This window comes from Sphaerodactylus townsendi, linkage group LG02 (assembly GCF_021028975.2).
Source record: "Sphaerodactylus townsendi isolate TG3544 linkage group LG02, MPM_Stown_v2.3, whole genome shotgun sequence".
NCBI classification, from domain to species: domain Eukaryota; kingdom Metazoa; phylum Chordata; class Lepidosauria; order Squamata; family Sphaerodactylidae; genus Sphaerodactylus; species Sphaerodactylus townsendi.
In genome coordinates this window covers 60,774,371-60,794,345 of record NC_059426.1, presented here as the reverse complement: position 1 = coordinate 60,794,345, position 19,975 = coordinate 60,774,371, and the positions used below count along the sequence as shown (strand labels likewise).

Sequence of the window (19,975 nt, the reverse complement as noted above, 5' to 3'; positions counted from 1 at the left end):
AGCCTAATCCTCACCAGGGCAAGACCATTGTCCCTGCGCCCGGTGACTGAGCCAGACAGTTCATGACCCGTGACTCATAGGGGGATGAGGAGTGGGGGTGCGGTGCGACCAGCAAGGCCGTAGGTCCATTGGCGTCCCAACGTTCTACCACGGTGCTGCTGGGTCAGCAGTGCATCACTACACTACTCTCACTGGCTCAAGTAATTCTTCTCTACTGGGTTGTCTGGACACTATCTCCCATAAACTCTTAGTTTCATTTTCACCACCTAGACCTTGAGAACACTTCGCTTTTCCAATGTGTGGGATATGAAGACAATTGATTTCTACACCCACCTCTCACAAAACAGTGGAATTATGTACTCTGTAGGGAGCAAAGTAATACCAGGCCCTATATAGCCTTTGCATGTGTGTGATCTGTTTGTTTTAAAGTAATTCTTATCTTTACAGTAGCACTGTGTTCTAAAAGTCTCCCACACCCAAGCAGATGATATCCTGCCTGGTAGGATGTGGTAGAAGCAAACACTTAAAACAAGAATGTTAGCTAAGGACTAGAGAAGTCAGGATATTAGACAGCTGCCCTGTAAAGTGGAAGTTGACCATCCCACTTCCTCTACCATTTTAAAGCAGGATTACTGTATGACTGTTTGGGTATAATTTTGAAAACTGGCACTTTATACTCTTTCAGTCCTTTTTGTTGTCGGTTCAGACACCACCATATCTTATCTTAACTTACAATACATAATTGGCTAAAGGTTTGAACATCCACCAGCAAACCCTTAGCCAGTAGCTGTGCAGGGCACACACACACCCAAGCCCTGTGTGTCCCACCCACCATTGCTCCATGGGCCCAGCAAAACCACCACCCTCCACCCCAACCATCTACATTCCACCCTTCCCTCACCCCTAGCCACACCTTTCAACCCTCCTCTCACACCAATACGCATCTGTGCACCAATGCCCACCCCAAAGCTCACTTTGCCACCTTCCTCCACCCCAGCCCTCACATTTCCACCCTCCCCCACTCCAATACTCACCTGACTTCAGCCCCTCTTCCCACTCCTAGTCAAACCTTCCAACCCTCTCCCAAGACTCACCTTTCAACCCTCCCACCACCCCAAACCTCACTTTGCCACCCTCATGCATCCCAATACTCACCTTCCAAACCTCCCCCTCCCTCATACTCACCTTCTAATCCTCCCCCACTCCTAGCCACACCTTCCAACACTCCTCCATCGCAAACCTAACCTTTCTACCCTCCCCACCCCAAGTCTCACCTTGCCACTCTGCCCCACCAAAACCCTCACCCTTACGCTCTCCCCCACCTGAAGCCTCTTTGTTCCACCCTATCCCAACCTGTCACCTCAAACCTCCCCTTTCAAGCCACTTCGTGCCACCCTCCCCCACCCTCACATTGCTGCCCACTCCCCTTCCCAAGCCACTCCTCTCCACCTTCCCCTTATCCTCACCTACCAGCCTACCCCCAACCCACACCTCTCCCACCCCCAAGCCACAGAGCCGGAACCCGGTAAGTGTTGCACCGTGAGTAAGGTTGGGGTGGGGGCCGCTACAGCCCCACTTAAGCCAATTGTGCAGGGGGATGCTTCCTCTTCGACCCTTTGCTAGGGTCCATTACATATCCCCCACAATGGGCTTTGCTGCTAGTAAGGCTAGAAAGTGTATGAGTACATGGAAGACTGCTTTAGGTAATTAAGTAAGATTATTGGTTGGTTGATCATAATTATTCAGAACATGGGACAAATATGGAGCTGATGGGTTTTCTGGACATTTCATTTTATCCTATGTTAATAATTCTTTCTGGAGCACTTCAAATATTAGCAAAGTCTCTGATTCCTCATAGCAGGTCCAACATCAGCATATCCTGAGATGGGGCCGCTGCCAGGACCCAGGGCTTCTGGTGAGGCCCACTGCCACCAACCCTCCCATCCATGTGTCTCTCTTGCTGCCCTCCTGACCATGAACACTGTGAGCTCCCAGCTAAACATGGGGTGTCATTTACTTCGGTTTGCCAGCTTCCACCATGGGCCTGGAAAGTTCCCAGAATTACAACTCATGTCCAGACCACAGAAATCAGTTTTCTGTAGACAAAACTGCTGCTTTGAACAATGGACTCTATAGCATTATACTTTGCTGAAGACCTCCCCTCCCCAACCCACCCCCCCACCAGGTTCCACCATCAAATCTCCAAGAATTTCCAAACCCAGGGTTGGCAGCTCATTGGCAATCCCCAGGTCATTTCAGCGGCAAAGCTGGGGAGGGTGGAGCATTAGAGATATTGTGATGTAACGTCCAGTTGAGTGCTCAGAAGCATCACTACCTGCAACATGCTAGGAATTAAAGCCCTAAAAAAATCTGGGGTCAGCGTATCTCTAGAACTGTTTGAATTATTTTAAACTGTATGTAACTGCTGCTGGAGTTTTAATATGTTTAAGTTATGTCGCTTGAGTTGCTGTTGGACAACAGCCATGTTGTGAGCCGCCTCGAGCCCTCCGGGGAAGAGGCGGCCTAGAAATTTAAAATATAAATAAAATAAATAAATAAAAATAAAAACTGCCTTTTCTGAGACACCGCCTCCTCCAAAGAGCATAATGCTCTGCAAATAACAATCGTCTGCAGATCCCTGGCTCAAAAACTGTCCTGCTGTCCTTGATTCTGTCTTTTTTGGCTGGAACGTTCTGTCCAATCAGACCAGGACCCTGCAGGATCTATCACAGTTCTACAGGGCCTGTAAGACAGAGCTGTTCCATCAGGCCTATGGTTGAGAGCAGCAACAGTATTCCAACTCAGCTGGTCTCTTTTTCTCCTTTTACATTCTCCTTCTACATTTTAGATCTCAAGTCATGTAGATAGGTGCTATCATATGGGTATTTTATATTGTTGGTTTTAATTGTTAATTTATTGTTGTACACCACATTGAGCCCATTTTATGAGAATAGCAGTTTATAAATGATGATGATGATGATGATGATGATGATGATGATGATGATGATGATGATGATGATGATGATGATGATGATGATGATGATGATGATGATGATGATATGTCTAGGGATGGGGCTGCCTCCCAGCACCTGACAGCCTTCTGCACTCTCCTCTGCATCACAGATGCCCGTCCAGGAACTGTGGGAAACCTCAAAAGTGGCAGCCCTGCCCTCAGACTTACCAGCAAGAGCAAGGATCTCCGGGAAACCAGAAACTGGGAGAAACTGCTGAGAACTGAAAGGAAGGCCTTCACTGCAGGTGCATGCCTCAGCAATTCCATGGAGAAGGGCAGTGCCAGCACAGCCCTGACCAAGCTGCAGTTAGCAGTCTTCAGCACTCTTCTAAAGTAGGGCAGAACCAACACTGCCCCTATGAGCTGCGACCAAGGAGAAGGGCCAGGAAAGCTGAAAACCAATCCTAGGCCAGCAGGGCTCAACAGACAGCCCACCAGCCACTAGTAGGCTGGAGCAGGGTGTTCTCATTGGGGACCCTGCTGATAGGAATAAAAGGGAGACAGGGGAGAATGCCAGGTTGCTTGGTATGCATGCAGGAAAAGAATGAGAAGGGTTTCCTTTATTCATCATGGCTGAATACGCAGAGCATGGGCTCAATATAGCAGGAGTGATATTAACCGCCTGACTAGAAGTAAAGAACTTGTAAACGGAGCCAAAGTTGATCCTGAAGGCGGCCAAGATGGCCTACCCTGCAGTAGTGGCAGACAAAGGAGCACTCACATAATTATTATCTTCCCCAACAATGGGGAAAATCCTACATTGTCATGGACGGTGTGATGTGACTTCCAGGCGTTTGATTAGAAGTGATATCATGATGTTTTCAGAGACATTCCCCACTCACCATTTTTCCTTCTCCATTGAACAATGGTGTGATCCATAGCATGGAGCAGGACATTGCTTCCCTGCCATGATAGGCAACCTGTGGTCCATCTAGTTCAACACCCTGCTTTTCAAAGTCTTGTCTTGACTTAAAGACCATCTCCTGATGCTGCCTACTAACACTGGTATTAAGAGGTTTGCCACCTCTGTCTACAGAGGTTGCCTTTATTCATCATGGTTGGAAGCTATTGATGGACTTATCCACCATAAATCTAATTTTCTCCCTCCAAGCCATCTACGTTCATGGTTATCACTGTGTCCATTGTCAGTAAATTCCATGATTTAAATACCCATTGAGTTCAGCTGAAGTTACTTTCTACTAACTGAGGACTTAGGATCATAGTCTGAGTTTTTTCTCATAGGACTTCATTTTTTAACCTTTAAAGCCATTCTGAATGTTCAAGCATCTGTTAATAATGAAACTACAAACTCAATGTCAATGTGTATAGAATGAACACACTTTTTAAAACAGCCCAAATATATATACCTTGTTAAAAGTATTTCATACACTGGGATTGTCTTGGATTTACATTAATGCAGAATATAAAGAGCAATAATGACCCAGATACCAGTGAGTTTTATATAGTAAGTTTACTCACTAGGAGGAAGGATAAACATGGAGAATAAAACAATAAACTCTATTCTAAACTGAATATTGTTACACTGGTCTTAGCACATGGCTGAAACAGGCCCACTACAAAACAAATAAACTAACAGTGCAATCCAGATGTGCATATAATTGCTACAGGAGGTGGCGCGAGCTCGCACCAATGCATTTGCCCTCCAGACCAGCATAAATGCCATTTATGGTGAGAGGGCAAATGGGGGGGGCAGACGAGCATTTCAGAACTCCACAGCAGCCAACTCACTTCCAGCCACCATTTCCAGAGTCCTGTCAGCCTACCTTCTAGGCCAGCACAACTGAGAGCATCCCAGGGTTATCACCAGGCTTTTGCCCCAGGAACACAGGCAGTGGAGTGGATAGACATACCCTTTTGGAGTGGCATAATTCTGTTTTCCCCTATGGAGGGCTTTTGGGTAGTGAGACTGGCTTTTTTATTCTTCTGCCTCCCTGCACCACCTGAAAGCCCTCTGGAGGTAGCGGGGCAGCATGGGAGCACCTCTGGGATATGGATTGAGCATGGGTGCAAGCCCTCCAGATTAGAATGCATCTGCTGTTAACCACTGTGCCCCTGCAGGGGAATTTGCAGGGGAAAATCTTAATCCATTTAAAGAAGAAAAGTAAGGCTATAAACTTCCTAGATATTTCAATTGTCTTGACTCTCTGCTTTGGTAATTAGATGAACTCAAACCCTGTGACCTCAGGAACATTCAGTTTAGGAGGTCTAGCTTCATATTTGAGAACTAGCATAATACAGTCATTTTCCATTTATGTTTATAAAGAATTTCACAGTGAAACCATAGCCATTTATCTTCTTTTATTACAGGTATTTGTAAATCATAAGTAAAGTTTATGTTTTTGCATTTCAAGATAGAGAGGTTAAGATATATCAACTCTACACTTCAACTTCTTCTGTTTTCAACAGCCTGTCATTGTTTCTAACATGGAGATACATGAACTATTTCATTGCTCTTGAATTTAGCACTGGCTTTATACTGTCGGGCTGAAATTCTTTATAGCTATTTTGAAACAGGTGAAACAATAAAATCAAACTTCCCAATGAAGTTTACCTGAATTATCAGTATTGAAAAGAATGAGAGCTGTACTTTTGGCTGCTCGAATTTTATCCCACTGGAAACTGTGCAAGAGAAATTCTCAAGGTACCATACTCTAAATCTTCAAACGATACAAACAGCATATTAGTAGATGATTCTTAGGGCTTATATAAAGTAAAAGAAAAACTTTAAAGTTGTAAGCAACAATTCATATCTCAAAGATATTAGAATCTTGACGGTAGGTTGCAATTTTGTCCATTTGGTCTAATCAGGATGGCTGCTGATTTACACTTTCTAATGTCTGTGCACAATCCTCTCCAACGTATGTGGCTGCCGCTGTTTAGAAGCGCTGAGTAACAGTTATCGTACCACCAGCCACCAGCATTGTCTAATGCACAGTTTGTGTTGGTCCTCCGGTCATTATCCTGGTCATGGGTGGAAAACCTCATGTTATCATGGACACCTGATTCTCCTACTGTGGTCAAAGCATCCCCTGCATCCCCTGAATAGTTCCCTAGCCTGAGTGCATAGCCAGCACCTTCACTATCTACCTTGAAGCTATGGTAGTCAGCATGCTTCATTTCCCCCTCGCTGTCAACTATGAGGAACCGCACAGAGTAGGCATTGTGTTTGGTTAAGTGGTGGATATTGTCATTGCCAAGCCAGTGATCTGTTGCTAGGTCCCCAAAGCCATTTTTATAATCTTTCCATGTGCTTGACCAAAGTAATTTTTGGTTGACGTCATTTCTGTGCAACACAGTCCAGCCTCCTCCATCATATTCCATGTCACAGTAGACCACAAGTAAGGGAGAGTGTTTGGGACGGATGACGTACAGGCCACTTTCCCTCCTACCACGGCGAAAAGCAGCCCTGCAGTCTCTTGCCAGATATTCTGAAAAAGACAAACTCAACTCCATTAGTATCTCTCAAACATCTTCATGACAGTTCATAAGTAATTCAGCAGAGATGGTACTGCAGATATATCACATTGTTTTGTCATTCATCTCTTTTCATCCCATTTCTCCCAATTTTGAAAATAACTTCTCACAGCATTTTAAGCAATCTTTGGTTTGTACCTTTCCTCTCAGTTTCTTTTCTTTCAGTATTTGCATGGAAACTGTTTGGATGCTCTGGGTGTTAGCTATCTTTGTGCAAAAATGCTCCTGAAAGTACTTTTTTTCAAAAAGCAGCAAACACCTTGCACTGGCCCCATTATAGACTAGGTTGATTCAAGGATGCTTAGGGTACACTCCTATGCATCAATCAACATGGTGCTATTTACTTCTGAGCAGTCATCCATAGTATATCAATATGAGCAGAGGTCACTTACCATGGGATTTGGACAGAATAGCACGTCCCATTGCGTTTCTGTTCTTTGTTACGTTTCTTAGCTTAAGAATTATATTCAGTACCCAGAACACTCTGAGACTAACATGCATTCCTCATTGTAACTATGATAGACATTCAAATAATCTAATTTTTAGAAGTATCTATACTCTGTTTTGCCAGTTTTAGGCCAGTGATAAAAACAGGTGTTTCAAGAACCTTGTGGGCTGCCATAGAGGGTGGATTCCTGTTTTTCACAACAAAATTCTATTTGATTAAAAATATCCAAGTATTTGATTTTTTAAAAAAACCAAGTAATAGCCCACCTATTCTATAAGTAAGAAATTATGTATAAATTAATAAAGTTGTACATTTAGCCCCTTTATGAATATGAGCAACTAATGACTATAGATTTTTAAAATGCACATCCATACTCTGTTGAGCTTCATATATTAAGGTTAATATGACCATACAATCATATTAAAGTTATCATAATTAGCTGTCCATGTTCTTCCTTACCACAAAGCATTTACTGTGACTGTACTTTTTATACCATATAATAATGCTACTCTGTCATATTGCCTCTGAGTTCACTTTGCATTGGTTTATTTTAATGCTTTTTCAGTACCTTCATAAATTTCAGGTTTGTGGACATTTTTCAGAAGAGCAGGAGTTACATTCCTCAGCATGTGATGATTGCCAATTTTTGAAGCGAGTTCCTCAAGTGTTAAAGGCGATGCGACAACACCTCCATTAAAGATGATAAGGATGCACAAGAAAGCAGCACAGTAAAGAAGCATCTTTGAACCCTAGAGGAGGAGAAAACATCAACATGAGCAGCAAAAATTAACATAGCCCCCTTCCTAAGGATGGTACACTGAAAAAAAATAACTTTTTAGCATTCCAGACTTTGAAGAAGCTTTCAGGATATTTAAAAAATGATTTCATCCTGCCTGTCTTTTAGCACAGCATGCATAAGATTGCCTTGTGGTCTCTTATCCAAGTATAGATCGGATCCAAACTTACTTAGCTTCAGCAACGATGCCTCATCATGCTTTGGGAGTAGACCTTGAAATCAGAGAGCTTTTATACTTCATGAAACTCATACTTTTGCCAAGCATAGAAGAGAAATTTGGCATTATAACACACAACCTAACAGTGTTTATTATTAATACAAAAAAAGAATGAGAAAAAGAAGAGAAGCAGGTGTTTATTAGCAATAGCCAGTAGCTACATGCAACAATCACACCAATACACACACTTACCTACTGCAGCAATGACAGTCATGACCCTAGGTAGCTAGTTTTGTCCTCTCCAGGGAATTATTTTAAAAGTTGCAAAATTAGCCGATACCATAGAGTCTCTCTCTCTCTCTCTCTCTCTCTCACACACACACACACACACACACACACACACACAAAATTACACTGATGAATATTCTGTAAGTCTGTAGATAACCTAAAGTCCTGGGAATTGGTAGACATGAATTCAAAAATTTAGCATTTAGAATTGAGACCTCAATGTATAATATTCATATATTTTAACTACATAAAAGTCTCACTCCATTACAGAATTTCATTCTACAAGTTTTGCATATTGTTCCACCTTCTATAAAATTAATCCTGCACAAATACACCTTAGTGAGTTCAGTAGGGCTGGCATTCCTAGGACTGTAATTTTGCAGCAAGATAGCATACCTACAGTACCATCAGATTTATCAGGTTTATTATCTCTGTAACTCAGGTAAATCAAACATAGGTTACTGCCTAACTCGCCAGTGTCCCTGTAGTCTCTCTGTTGACTGCAATAGCCTGTATGTAACACTGTTTTGTAAGGATGCAATGAATATGTGGTAGAAATATGGCATATCAGCACAGAAGTCTTGTTTAAAATGTTTCCTATTTTCTCTTCTTTTGGTCTAACTTTGGATGATACAATTGCCAAAGGACAGATTTACTTCTTTAATTCTGTAAAGAGCTCCACCTATATAATGACATAATTCTATTGATAAGCATATGGTACTTGATAATAATTTTTTGAATTTCAGAGAGATTCGTTTGATATTATTTGGAACAGTATTTAACAGTAGTATATTTTTCTAATTTTAAATTTAACAATTCAATTCTTTAAGAGTGGGTTTTTATAAGCTCCCCTACATGTTACGGTATACACCAGCTGGAAAACAACACAATTTTTTTAAAAAAAGAAAATGGAAATTAGAACTTACCTTGGTAACTACTATTTCTTGGAGACAAGATTGAATGATCTGAAGAATACTCCTTCAGATGCAGCAAATGAAATTGATTTTGCTTATATGACATTATTTTATACTGGGATGGGTTGGCAAAGCAAATAATTATAATGTTTGCACAAAACAGTATCAGAGGCTTGGCCACATAAGAACAGCTTGTAGTCAGGCAATCTGAGTAGGAGGGGATGCAGTCTGAAATACATCCAAGTAATCTGGGATGGCTATAAACTCTGGGTGCCATAAATGACGTCCATGGGGAGAATTATGTTTGCTAAGCAGTTATAGCTTTCAGTTTACATCATCAATAAGAATTGGAACCATCCTTAAAGATGCATGACTGCAGTTTAAATCAGCAACCTTGAGGTCTGTATACTGGACAGCCCAGATCTTCAGCTGGCATAGCTAGGCCGAGAGATGACCAAATATTTCAAAGGACTCCTCTGACAGATTCCATCTGCTATATTAATACAATGATAGAAATGTAATTAAGGGCTTGCAACTATGCTTTTAAATGGTAATTGACTATGGCATGGGTTTATATGCACAGAGTGAGCCTAAGGTCAGATATGTTGTTTCCAGGAAAATCAAACTTGCACAGTGGTATTCTTGTAAGCTACCACTTGACAACCTGCATTCTACATTGGTCCGAGGAACCAGGGGTCTTAACAGACCGCAGAATAAGGGTGGTGACAGATAAAACAAATTTTATAAGCCAAATCTTTAGATGCAGCAAGCAGCAGGATTTGTTGTAATGTAGACATTTCTGCACCACAGACTTACTTTAATAGCTGTTTAGTACTATTCATACCATTCTTGGGAAACTGTAGTTTGGCACAGGGCTGGGATTCTTAGTGGAACCTAAGTGTTAATATCTATATAAAACTAGTGTTTTTAGGAGGAGGAGGAGGAGAAGGGGAAAGGGAGAAGGAGAAGGGGAGAAGGAGGAGGAGTTGTATTTATATCCTCCCTATCTCTCCATTTCACAACAAACACCCTGCATGGTACGTGTGGCTGAGACAGCTCAGAAAAACGATGACTAGCCCAAGATCACCCAGCTGGCGTGTGTGGGAGTGTACAGGCTAATCTGAATTCCCCAGATAAGCCTCCACAGCTCAAGCAGAAGAGCAGGGAATCAAACCTGGTTTCTCCAGATTAGAGTACACCGGCTCTTAACCACTATGCCACTGCTGCTCCTAGTATATATTTTAGTATATATATTTGTTTTTAGTGTAATTTAATGGGACATATCCTATCAATTGATGATCTAGTGTGATTGGCTTTCAGTAGCCTAGTATTCTCTTGGGGAAGAAGGGGGTCTGATTTTAGTTTTACTAATGCACCTCCCAATAGCATATTGCTGCAGTCAAAAGTGGAATATGCTGCCACAGGAGGTGGTGATGGCCACTAACCTGGATAGCTTTAAAAAGGGCTTGGACAGATTTATGGAGAAGTCGATCTATGGCTACCAATCTTGATCCTCCTTGATCTGAGATTGCAAATGCTTTAACAGACCAGGTGCTCGGGAACAACAGCCGCAGAAGGCCATTACTTTCACATCCTGCATGTGAGATCCCAAAGGCACCTGGTGGGCCACTGCGAGTAGCAGAGAGCTGGACTAGATGGACTCTGGTCTGATCCAGCTGGCTTGTTCTTATGTTCTTATCATACTAAATATGTGGTGGATATATGAGGACTTGATGCAACAATGTACTCCCTTTATACCTACAAGAAGCAGCTGTATCCACTCAAGGCTGATATTTCACTATCATTGCACTATAACAGTGTTCTAAACTGGATTTTCCTGTGTGGACCAATGTTATAGCACAATGAAAGCACAATGTCCAATGATCTATGGATTCAGAGGCAACCTGGCCTCATTTTGGACTGGGGAGAAGGTTAGCATGGCAAAGAACAAGCTTCCTATGTAAACTCCTGTTCTTTTTAAGTATCTAATACTTTTTTGATGTCTAATCTTACAATAACATAAGCAAGCTTTTGTTTCAGAATGATTTATTTGGAACACACTGCCTCCTAGAGGTACTCTTCTGGTTGTACACTATTCCCCACTGCTAATCAAATTTGATTGAATCTCAAGAGTTTTTAATCTGCAACACAAGCAATATGAAACTGGTTTTACTGTAGATGGCAAGGGCTTTGTTTTTCGAGATCTTGTAAATGCATCAATTGGGGGGACAAACTCAATCATGTTAAAGTCTAACAGCCAGACCATCAGCATGAATGCAGATGTTAGGGCTCAGCCTGATTTGAATGGAAACCCCTGGGAGGATAGAGAAGAGAAGATAGAGAAGAGGGGACAGTGTTGGTTCCAGATTCTCAGGCACTACCTGTAGATGCAGAGACTGAGCAGCCAGAAGTTCCTGCAGAGCCAGTTCCTCAGGCTCAGGCAGAGCATTCAGGCTGGGATCCACAGCCAGGTCCAAGCTCTGAGATTCCCCAGCAAGAGCTTAGCTCTGAGACTCTTCAGTCCCTTGATACAGAGCCAGAGGAGACCCTGACAGCTCCCTCACCCCCTCACCCCATCTCCAAAGCCCCAGGACAACACAAGAGGAGGCTGTGTGCTAGCTTGCAGCAGAGGACGCAGAAGCAGGTTAGCAGCTATGGGTCGAGCTAGATGCAAGAGGTTATTGCACAAGGGAATGGGAGGCTGGCTATAAAAGGGAGGTTGCAGCTAAGCTTGCATGTGTCAGCAACGTTGTGTTTTAGTTTGAAGGTTACTATTTCTGTTTCTTGTCTGGATTCCCTGGTCTGTGCACATTAAACATCTGAACCTGCTAAGACCTGTGTGTGGACTATCCTTGGTTCCTGAGGGCCTGTCTACGACAGCAGAGTGCCAGATCTCTCCAAGCACCTTTAGCAAGGCTTTGCAATTCAATTCAAATAAAACTACCTTGCCCACTAATTACACTCAATTGAACATTTTCCCAGGTAGAAGGAAAGTAACAATAGCTTTTGTTTCTGTGTGAGAGCAGAAATGTTCATCTTGGGACACATGGAGTTCTGTAGACCTTTCCAAATGCTTAACAATGTCATGTTGCCAATACATGGAGAATGTGGTTTATGGAAAGGAGCAAGTTAAGAAAGGGACATAGACAATACACACTACAGAAGAGTGGGCATTGTATTAGTAATGCTTGATTTCTCTATTGATTTTTCTATTAGGCTGCGGGATAGAGCCTATGAACATTTAATGAATCTGCACGCTCTGTATTTGACCCTCAGTGTGCTCAGCATTAGATTTCTATACTTGGGCCATCCATAAAGCTTGAACTTAGAGGAAGTCAGTACTATTTGGTTTGTTAAATTTTCATATCAGAACCAGATTTTTTCCCCTGATCATATGGAAGGTGATCCAGGATACTTAACCCTGCCTATCTCTCCTCCACTAAAACTGACAATTACTAATAGCTAAATATATGACTGCTGCTACTGCTTCTAAACATCCATGGAAAGCATTTGCATGCAAAATAATAAGTTTGCTTCACCAGCCACTATTTCATTTCATGTATCCAGCTTTTACCCCACCCTTTCCTGACAGGTCAGGCTCAGGGTGCCTTCCAATAAAAAAAGTTACAACAGTTAATATATAAATAATATTAAAATAACCCCGACTAATAATAATACTTAAGTACAGGAAGGGGAACCAATCAGAAGGGAAAGGAAGGACTAACAGACAAAGAAAAAATAATCCAACAACAATGATAGGGAACAAAAAAGAGAAGAAGGAGAAGGGGGAGGGAAGCCAGCAAGACAGACACTGTCACTGTCCTTAACCTCAGGCTGCAGGAATCTTTCATGTCCTGCAAGGTTAAAGTCTCTCTTGCAAAAGAGCTTCATCTGGTTGAGCAAAGCTAAATGCCAGGCTCTGCTGCAGGCCGGATAAAATCTTGCAGTGGACCAGATGTGGCCCATGGGCCATAATTTGGAGTCCTCTGCCTTAAACGCTACCAAATAATGCATTATTAATTATATTCCTGTTAAAATAGGAAGAGTTTAAAAGTCATATTACCTGAAGGGTGCACACCTAAAAACAAATTTTCAGCATGCTGAATTCCTTTTAATAAAATAAGTTAAATGTGATTCGAGTATAACAACCTCAAGTAGGACTGGAGAGGCAGCATATTGATTTCTTAAATAAATAAATACTTAAACAGAGAACCAGCATCCTTAAAATCCAAGAGCTAGCCTCCAATGTGCTTACAACCTTCCTATTTTATTTTAATTTGTGTAAATCTGACTAATGTGACCCCTATGCTCAGAATGGGTTGACCCAGAAAGGGGTGGAGACTGAAAGCAGCAGAAGGCTGCAAAACTCATGAAGTTGGAGGAAGCAAGGCTACCAGGCTGGGACCTTGATTGATTTTTATAAGCTCTTAACACCTTGTTTAAGGGCTTTTTGTGTATGTAATTGGTGAGAGTTCTTTTGGGGACCTTCATCATCTCGAATCCAGTTCACCAAGCCAACAACCAGCAGGAAGAAATGGACTTGGTTTTATCAGACTGTAATTAGAGGGACTTGGAATGAAACTTGAACAGGACCTTGAAGTGTTATGTTCAATGTTAATGTTTGATAAGTGTCATATGTTAAGGAAAAGTAAACCATTTTGTTTAATATGTAGTTGTTGCAAACTCCTTCCAAGTTCTGCCCCACAGAACCCACAAGCTGAGGTTAACGCAGACTAATCTCTGGCATTTTCCCCGCAGCTAATATATCCTGGGATGAGGAAGTGAACCATCCCGGTTTGGGCATGAATTCCGCAAGGCTTCCGTGCCTAAATCGGGCCCGCCCCATGAGATTTACCTTATCCTGCAGTTTTCAAAAAATGATGAAATTGGCAGTTCTTTTGAAAAACTGAGCCCACACCCATGCAAACACCACGGGAGATGGGCTGGTTTATTTTTCCAGCGGCGCCACCTGCTCTCCCTGCCTCTTAGCTGCAGCCAATCAGAATGCTGGAAAACTGAAATCTACATAAGCTACGTAAAGACAGCTGTGAATCACCCACCAGCTGCAGTTGCCTCTGGGGGGTGGGATGGGTGGAGCAAGGTGACCACTTCCGCCTAACTGAGGGTAGAAGTGAAGCCCGGGCCATGTTGGGCCAGGGCTGACGTCACCAAAGGGGAAAGCCCTTCTTTGTTCTGGCCATGTGCTCCGGCCAGCCGGCAATTTGCCCAGCCTCCTCTCCCAGGGATTTATTCTGTTGTTGCATGTTTCTGTCATAGCCTTTCGTCGGTGGCGCATGGATAGTGATCTGGAAGTGCCGACGGCGGCAAGAGGCAACCGCTCTGTCGAACCGGCAAACGGGGATCACCTCTTGCCAGGAGCGTCCGTCCGGCAGAGCCCTTCAGCGGAGCGGAGCCCAATACAGGGCATCCACCCGTTGGAGCTTCGCTATGAAGCAGACAGGCCAGATCAAGACCCATGCTACGCCTCACGCTTCTGTTCGGTTTTGGTTAATAAAATGGCTATGGCCAAAATGTTTATCCCAGCAAAGTGTCCAGTGTGGTTATTGGAGAGGATTCACCCAAGTGGTTCCCACCTTCAGAAGGCAATGTACACAAACTATATAAATGTTATGTGGAAAATGAAAATAAACCGGGGGGTCATGCATAATTCACTGAAGTTCTTCCTCCCGGCCTGAATGCGCTGACAGGCAGCTGTGCAAAGGGAGAAACTGGGATAAGAACACCCTGGGATATATGATCCTGGGTCTATCCCAGGATATTTTGTCTTTGGGGTAGAGGTATTGGATACCTCTACCTCCAGGTGGCTGAAAAGCTCCTGAGTTGCAATAATAGTGTTACTTTTGTTGTATAAAACTGCAGAATTCTGCCTTTTCAGCTGGTACACTAGCATGATCCAGACGTAGATTTGTTCTGGTCTGTGTTGTTACAGAGATGTAAAATCTTATTGGCACAACCACAGATTCTAGATGACTGGGTCATGGTATTTTCATAGGAACTGGCATACTTTCCCAGGGTCATGCTGCCAGTTGGCACCATCAGTGGTGACACAATAGAAGAAAGCAGACAAAAGACAACAGCTGCAGCAAAATCAACATCTGAAACAGTTTCGTCAGGCTGCAGGAGCATCTATTTTCCATTCTGAGCTAGAAGACATGGACTTCCTGATACAGTATGGGAAAAGAAGCTACATTGCCTTCCACGCATAATGAATGCATAGAATCCCATTAATACTGTCTCTAAATGGTTACAAAAAAGTAATGGCATCTTTGTTGATCCCTGGAAGTTTTTACATGTCTTAAAGCAAAACTCCTTTAAAAATCAAGGTTTGGTTTTCCAACCAAATAGAAGTGCTTAGGGTTGGAGTGTGTATGTAAAGTGTCTTCAAGGTGCAGCTGACATGGTGAACCCAGGCAAGTGACTAAGCAGAGGTGGTTTACCATTGCCTTTTTCTGCAGAGTCTTCCTTGGAGGTTTCACTTCCAACTACTGACCCTGCTCAGCTTCTGAGATCTCACAAGATCAGGCTATATCATGCTTCCTTCCCTTCCCAGGGTTGCAGTACCATGGCAAAAATTAAATCATTTAACTCACACGCTGTTCTAAAAATATATTATATTGGCATCTTGAACTACCTTCTCCAGAGACCAGATAAGCATTTTTATCCCACTGTTCTTCTACTATAGCCACTCAAGCAGCTTACAAAATAAATAAGTAATTAAATGCCAGCTGAGTTCATTATTTAATAAAATATTTGTATTGTGAATTTCCCTTGTCGCTCCAGGTTTCTTACAATCCCAAGATATAAAATATACAAAACAAGTGGGAGACTTGCAAGGACTTATGGGATGAATCTCATTGTCCCTCCTCCAATATTTCCTCTTTTTTTCCCTAAGAGCTCCAATTCCTTCTTCACATTCCCTTCTTCCTTCCTGAATTCCCACACACCTCTAAACCTACCTTAATCTACACTCATCTTCACCTTTCCCTTCTTCCCTACCTCTGGCAGCCCCTAGCCATAAAAACTGGATATTGTGGAGTGTCGGCTACCAGGATGGGCCCAGATGTTTGATGGAGAACCTGCAAGGATTTGCAAGGGACAGCTCACTTTCCCTGTCCCTCTTCCTACACTATTTTTGTTGTCTTCTTGCTAGCCTACAAATCCTTAGCTTTCCATGCTTCCTTCTCTCCCTTCCATCCTCCAACCAACAAACTTTTTTTCTGCCTCTGTTAAACTATATTTATTATTTATTTCCTTAATTATACCGCACCTTTCTCCATGATGGGGACGCAAAGCAGCTTGCAATGGTCCCTTCTGCACATCAGAAATAAAATGTCCTGCAGACATTTTTAAAAGATTCGTTTTGACTTTTTGGAGTTCCCACAGTGTGGAGAACACAAGGGTTGCCAGCCAAAATGGTTCTTTTTCCAGTCTGCTGACCAATACTGCTCTGGTCAATTTCGCCCGCCATTTTGTGTGCTGCTACAGAGATTCTCCTGCATCCGCCATTTGGTGAAGGTTTTCCATGAAGGTTTCCTCTGCTTGCTGCTCATCCATGCATGATTTCCATGTAAAAAGTTGATGAATGAAATACGTTTTGCCTAGCAATCCTGCGTATGTGTCGTTTTCCCTTTTTTGTTTTGAGAATATTTGCAAAGCTACGACACAAATATGCGCATATTGCAGCTTCTCTAATCATGACATCATAGCAGAGGCATTCCTCCCATTGGGCAAAGTGGGCAGTTGCCCAGGGCGCCCCTTTGTGGGGGGTGCAAACTGCAGGTTTGTTTGTGGGATTTTTTGTATTTTCAGTGTTTTCTGTTTTTGGCCTGCAGAGGGCGCAGTTTTTAGGCTAGCAGCACCAAAATTTCAGGGATTTTTCAGGAGACTCTCCTGATGCTGTCACCCAGGTTTGGTAAGGTTTGGTTCAGGGAGTCCAGAGTTATGGACTCCCAAAGGGGGTGCCCCATCTCCCATTGTTTCCAATGGGAGTAAATAGGAGATGGGGCTACACCTTTGAGGGCCGATAACTTTGGACCCCCTGAAGCAAACTTCACCAAACCTGGGAGGTATCATCAGGAGAGTCTCTTACTATTTTGGGGATTTCAGGGATTTTTCAGGAGACTCTCCTGATGCTGTCACCCAGGTTTTGTGACGTTTGGTCCAGGGGGTCCAAAGCTATGGACTCCCAAAGGGGTGTCCCCATCCCCCATTGTTTCCAATGGGAGCTAATAGAAGATGGGGGCTACACCTTTGAGAGCGGTGTATGGCCCTAGGGACATGGTGTACCCTCTGTCCCCAAGCGCCACTAATCTGGTCACGCGGGGGCACGCAAAATCAGCCCCCCAAGTGACCAGGAAGACGTGACCACATCCCTGAGGGGCAGAGCCCCGCCCCAATGCTTATAAAAGCAAAGGAGACGAGGACAGAGCCCCAGTTGCTTGTGTTCTCCCCAGAGAAGAGGGCAGAAGGGACTGCCGGCTGGGGGGGACTCGGGGGCGCCCATCCCCCTGAGCGTAGTGGCAGGGGCACCCAGAGAACGGCTGTCTCCAGGTGCCATTTTCCCACCATACGCCTCTGATGAGTGTTTAAGGGTATCATATGATTATATTGTAGAGAATGGCTTGTTCATTTTTCTATTGATAATTTATTCTATTTCTAGGATTTTATAATATAATTTTGACCTGGAGAGGCAGCATATAAATCCTATAACTAAATATTGTATATGATATTATATTGTATATAATATATTGTGATGCAATTTATATCATAATAGGTCCTTACTTGTGTCTGGGTGCACACACATGTAGAAAATCCATAAAGACCAATTTATATCCTACAGTTCTGCAAAGAATATCAGAGCCTTTTACTTCACAACCGCACAAGTTAAGTAATGCTGAGGCAGTGGCTAGCTCAGGGCCATTTTGTTCAGCTTCACTGTTAGCAGGAAGCTAAGCTGGGTTTTCCACTTCTTGCTCTCTAAGTTGCCTTCGGCAAACAGCCCCCATCAGTAGATGCTTTTGCCAAACAAATGGATTCTAAAATATCAGCTGTGAAACTGGACTCCTGGGTGGAGACAACATTTGTTTCTCTCAGTTTCGTATAACAGTTTTTTCCACTATTGCATTTCTCTCCTCAAGAACTAGACATTCTCATAAAGAAAGAGCCAAAAATGTTTCTGCATCGGAGACAAATACGAACTGCATGTCATGCAAAGCTCCTGGAGTCATCTTTGGATTTTATGCAGTCATGATCCATGGTCTGACCTTTCCTTTGTTTCAGAAACTTCCCTTCACGCATCTATAAAACAAAAATAAAGGAATAATTGCATCAAAAATAAGTAATGTCTGGAGAAATACTAGGCAAGACAAGTGCTATGCACTGGGAAAGATTCTGCTTCAGGAACACAGATTCAAGGGACTTACCAAGGAGATGCTGCTGCTTTCAAATGGATTCTTTCTCAACCTGAAATGAATTCTGTTTAGTTTTTGTGCAGCTGCTGCATTGTCAATACGGCCACACAACACAGAGATATACTTCAAAACCACAACCAGATTCTGACTCGCCATTAACGAGAGAAAAATGTAAAAACTAACCGATCTGGCCATAACCAAGCCAAGCCATCTGTCTTCAACAGCAGCCAATACTACAAGACAGAAAGAGTATACAAGAATGATTCATTGCTGGATTCACTTACAGCTGCCAGTGACTGGACGTTTTAAATGTAACCAGAACACAAGACCCCAGTTTGTGGTCCCTTTGGCAGCTATGCGCTCCTCCTTGACCACATAATGTGAAAGGAAGCTTACAAACATAAAAGAACACATTCTTTGCAGCTCCACTGTGACTGCAGTCGATCCTAAACAAATGATCCCCAAATTAACAAAGTACCTACATAGGTAACAACAGTAAAACCAAATAAATAAATGTTTTAAAACCAACATAATTATAAAATAACATCCAAAATCCAGCTATAAATATCAGTGTGCCAAAACACTGTAATTCAGCTAAAAGCTGAACAGGGATGGACCATGGAGGTTTTTACTAATGGGGCACAGCAGACTATAATGGGGTAGCATAGTGGTTAGGATGTTGGACTGGGAATTGAAAGACCAAGGTTCACATCCCCAATTGCCATAAAAGTCAGAGAGACCTTGAGCCAGTCAGACTAAGCTACTTCAGAAGGCTGTTGTAAAGATAAAATAGAGGAACAGAAATTAGAAAAGAGTATGCCACCCTAATCGCCATCGAAGAAGGCAGAATAAAAATGTAAGAAAAAGTAAAGAGGCACCAATGAGCTGAGATATACATTTTAAGCAATGAAATTTGGTAATTAAGCATACATTACAGTGGTCATTTGCTGTAGGGTTGCCAACCTCCAGGTGGGTCCTGGAGATATCCTGGAATTACAACTAATTTCCAGACTGCAGAGACCAGTTCCCCCAGGGATAATGGCATTCTACCCTGGATTATGACCCTCCAGAACCCTGTCTTCCACATCTCCAGGAATTTTCCAACTGAGAGTTGGCAACCCTAATGGTCTAACTAAGTTAGGTTTACTCAGAAGTAATTTTCATTGATTTCAGTTGGAGTTGCAACATACTTCACGAAGTACATCTGAAATACTGAACTGAAATAAGTTATAATAAAGTCATCTACTTGAAGAACTTTTAGGGTCCCAGGGTCCCTGTTGACTACACAACATCAGCACACAAGGTTACCTGCTAGCTACTCAACATCAAGGTCAACTACTTAACACACAGCCTGCTCCATTTTCTGGTGTCTGTCCTCAAAGCACTTGTGAGGAATGGCAAACTGTGAATAGCAGTACAAAACTCAAAACAAA

General features: G+C 42.8%; 1 protein-coding gene across 1 annotated transcript; it reads right to left on the bottom strand.

Moving 5' to 3' along the window:
* Positions 1 to 5,323: 5,323 nt before the first annotated feature.
* Positions 5,324 to 18,698, bottom strand: LOC125426248 (fibrinogen-like protein 1-like protein). Its single transcript, XM_048484510.1, has 3 exons — positions 18,555 to 18,698; positions 7,525 to 7,705; positions 5,324 to 6,462 (listed from the first exon to the last, which is right to left on the bottom strand). The coding sequence occupies exons 1-3, from the start codon at positions 18,696 to 18,698 to the stop codon at positions 5,795 to 5,797; spliced, it is 993 nt and encodes a 330-aa protein (XP_048340467.1). The 3' UTR covers positions 5,324 to 5,794.
* Between the last annotated feature and the right edge of the window lie 1,277 nt (positions 18,699 to 19,975).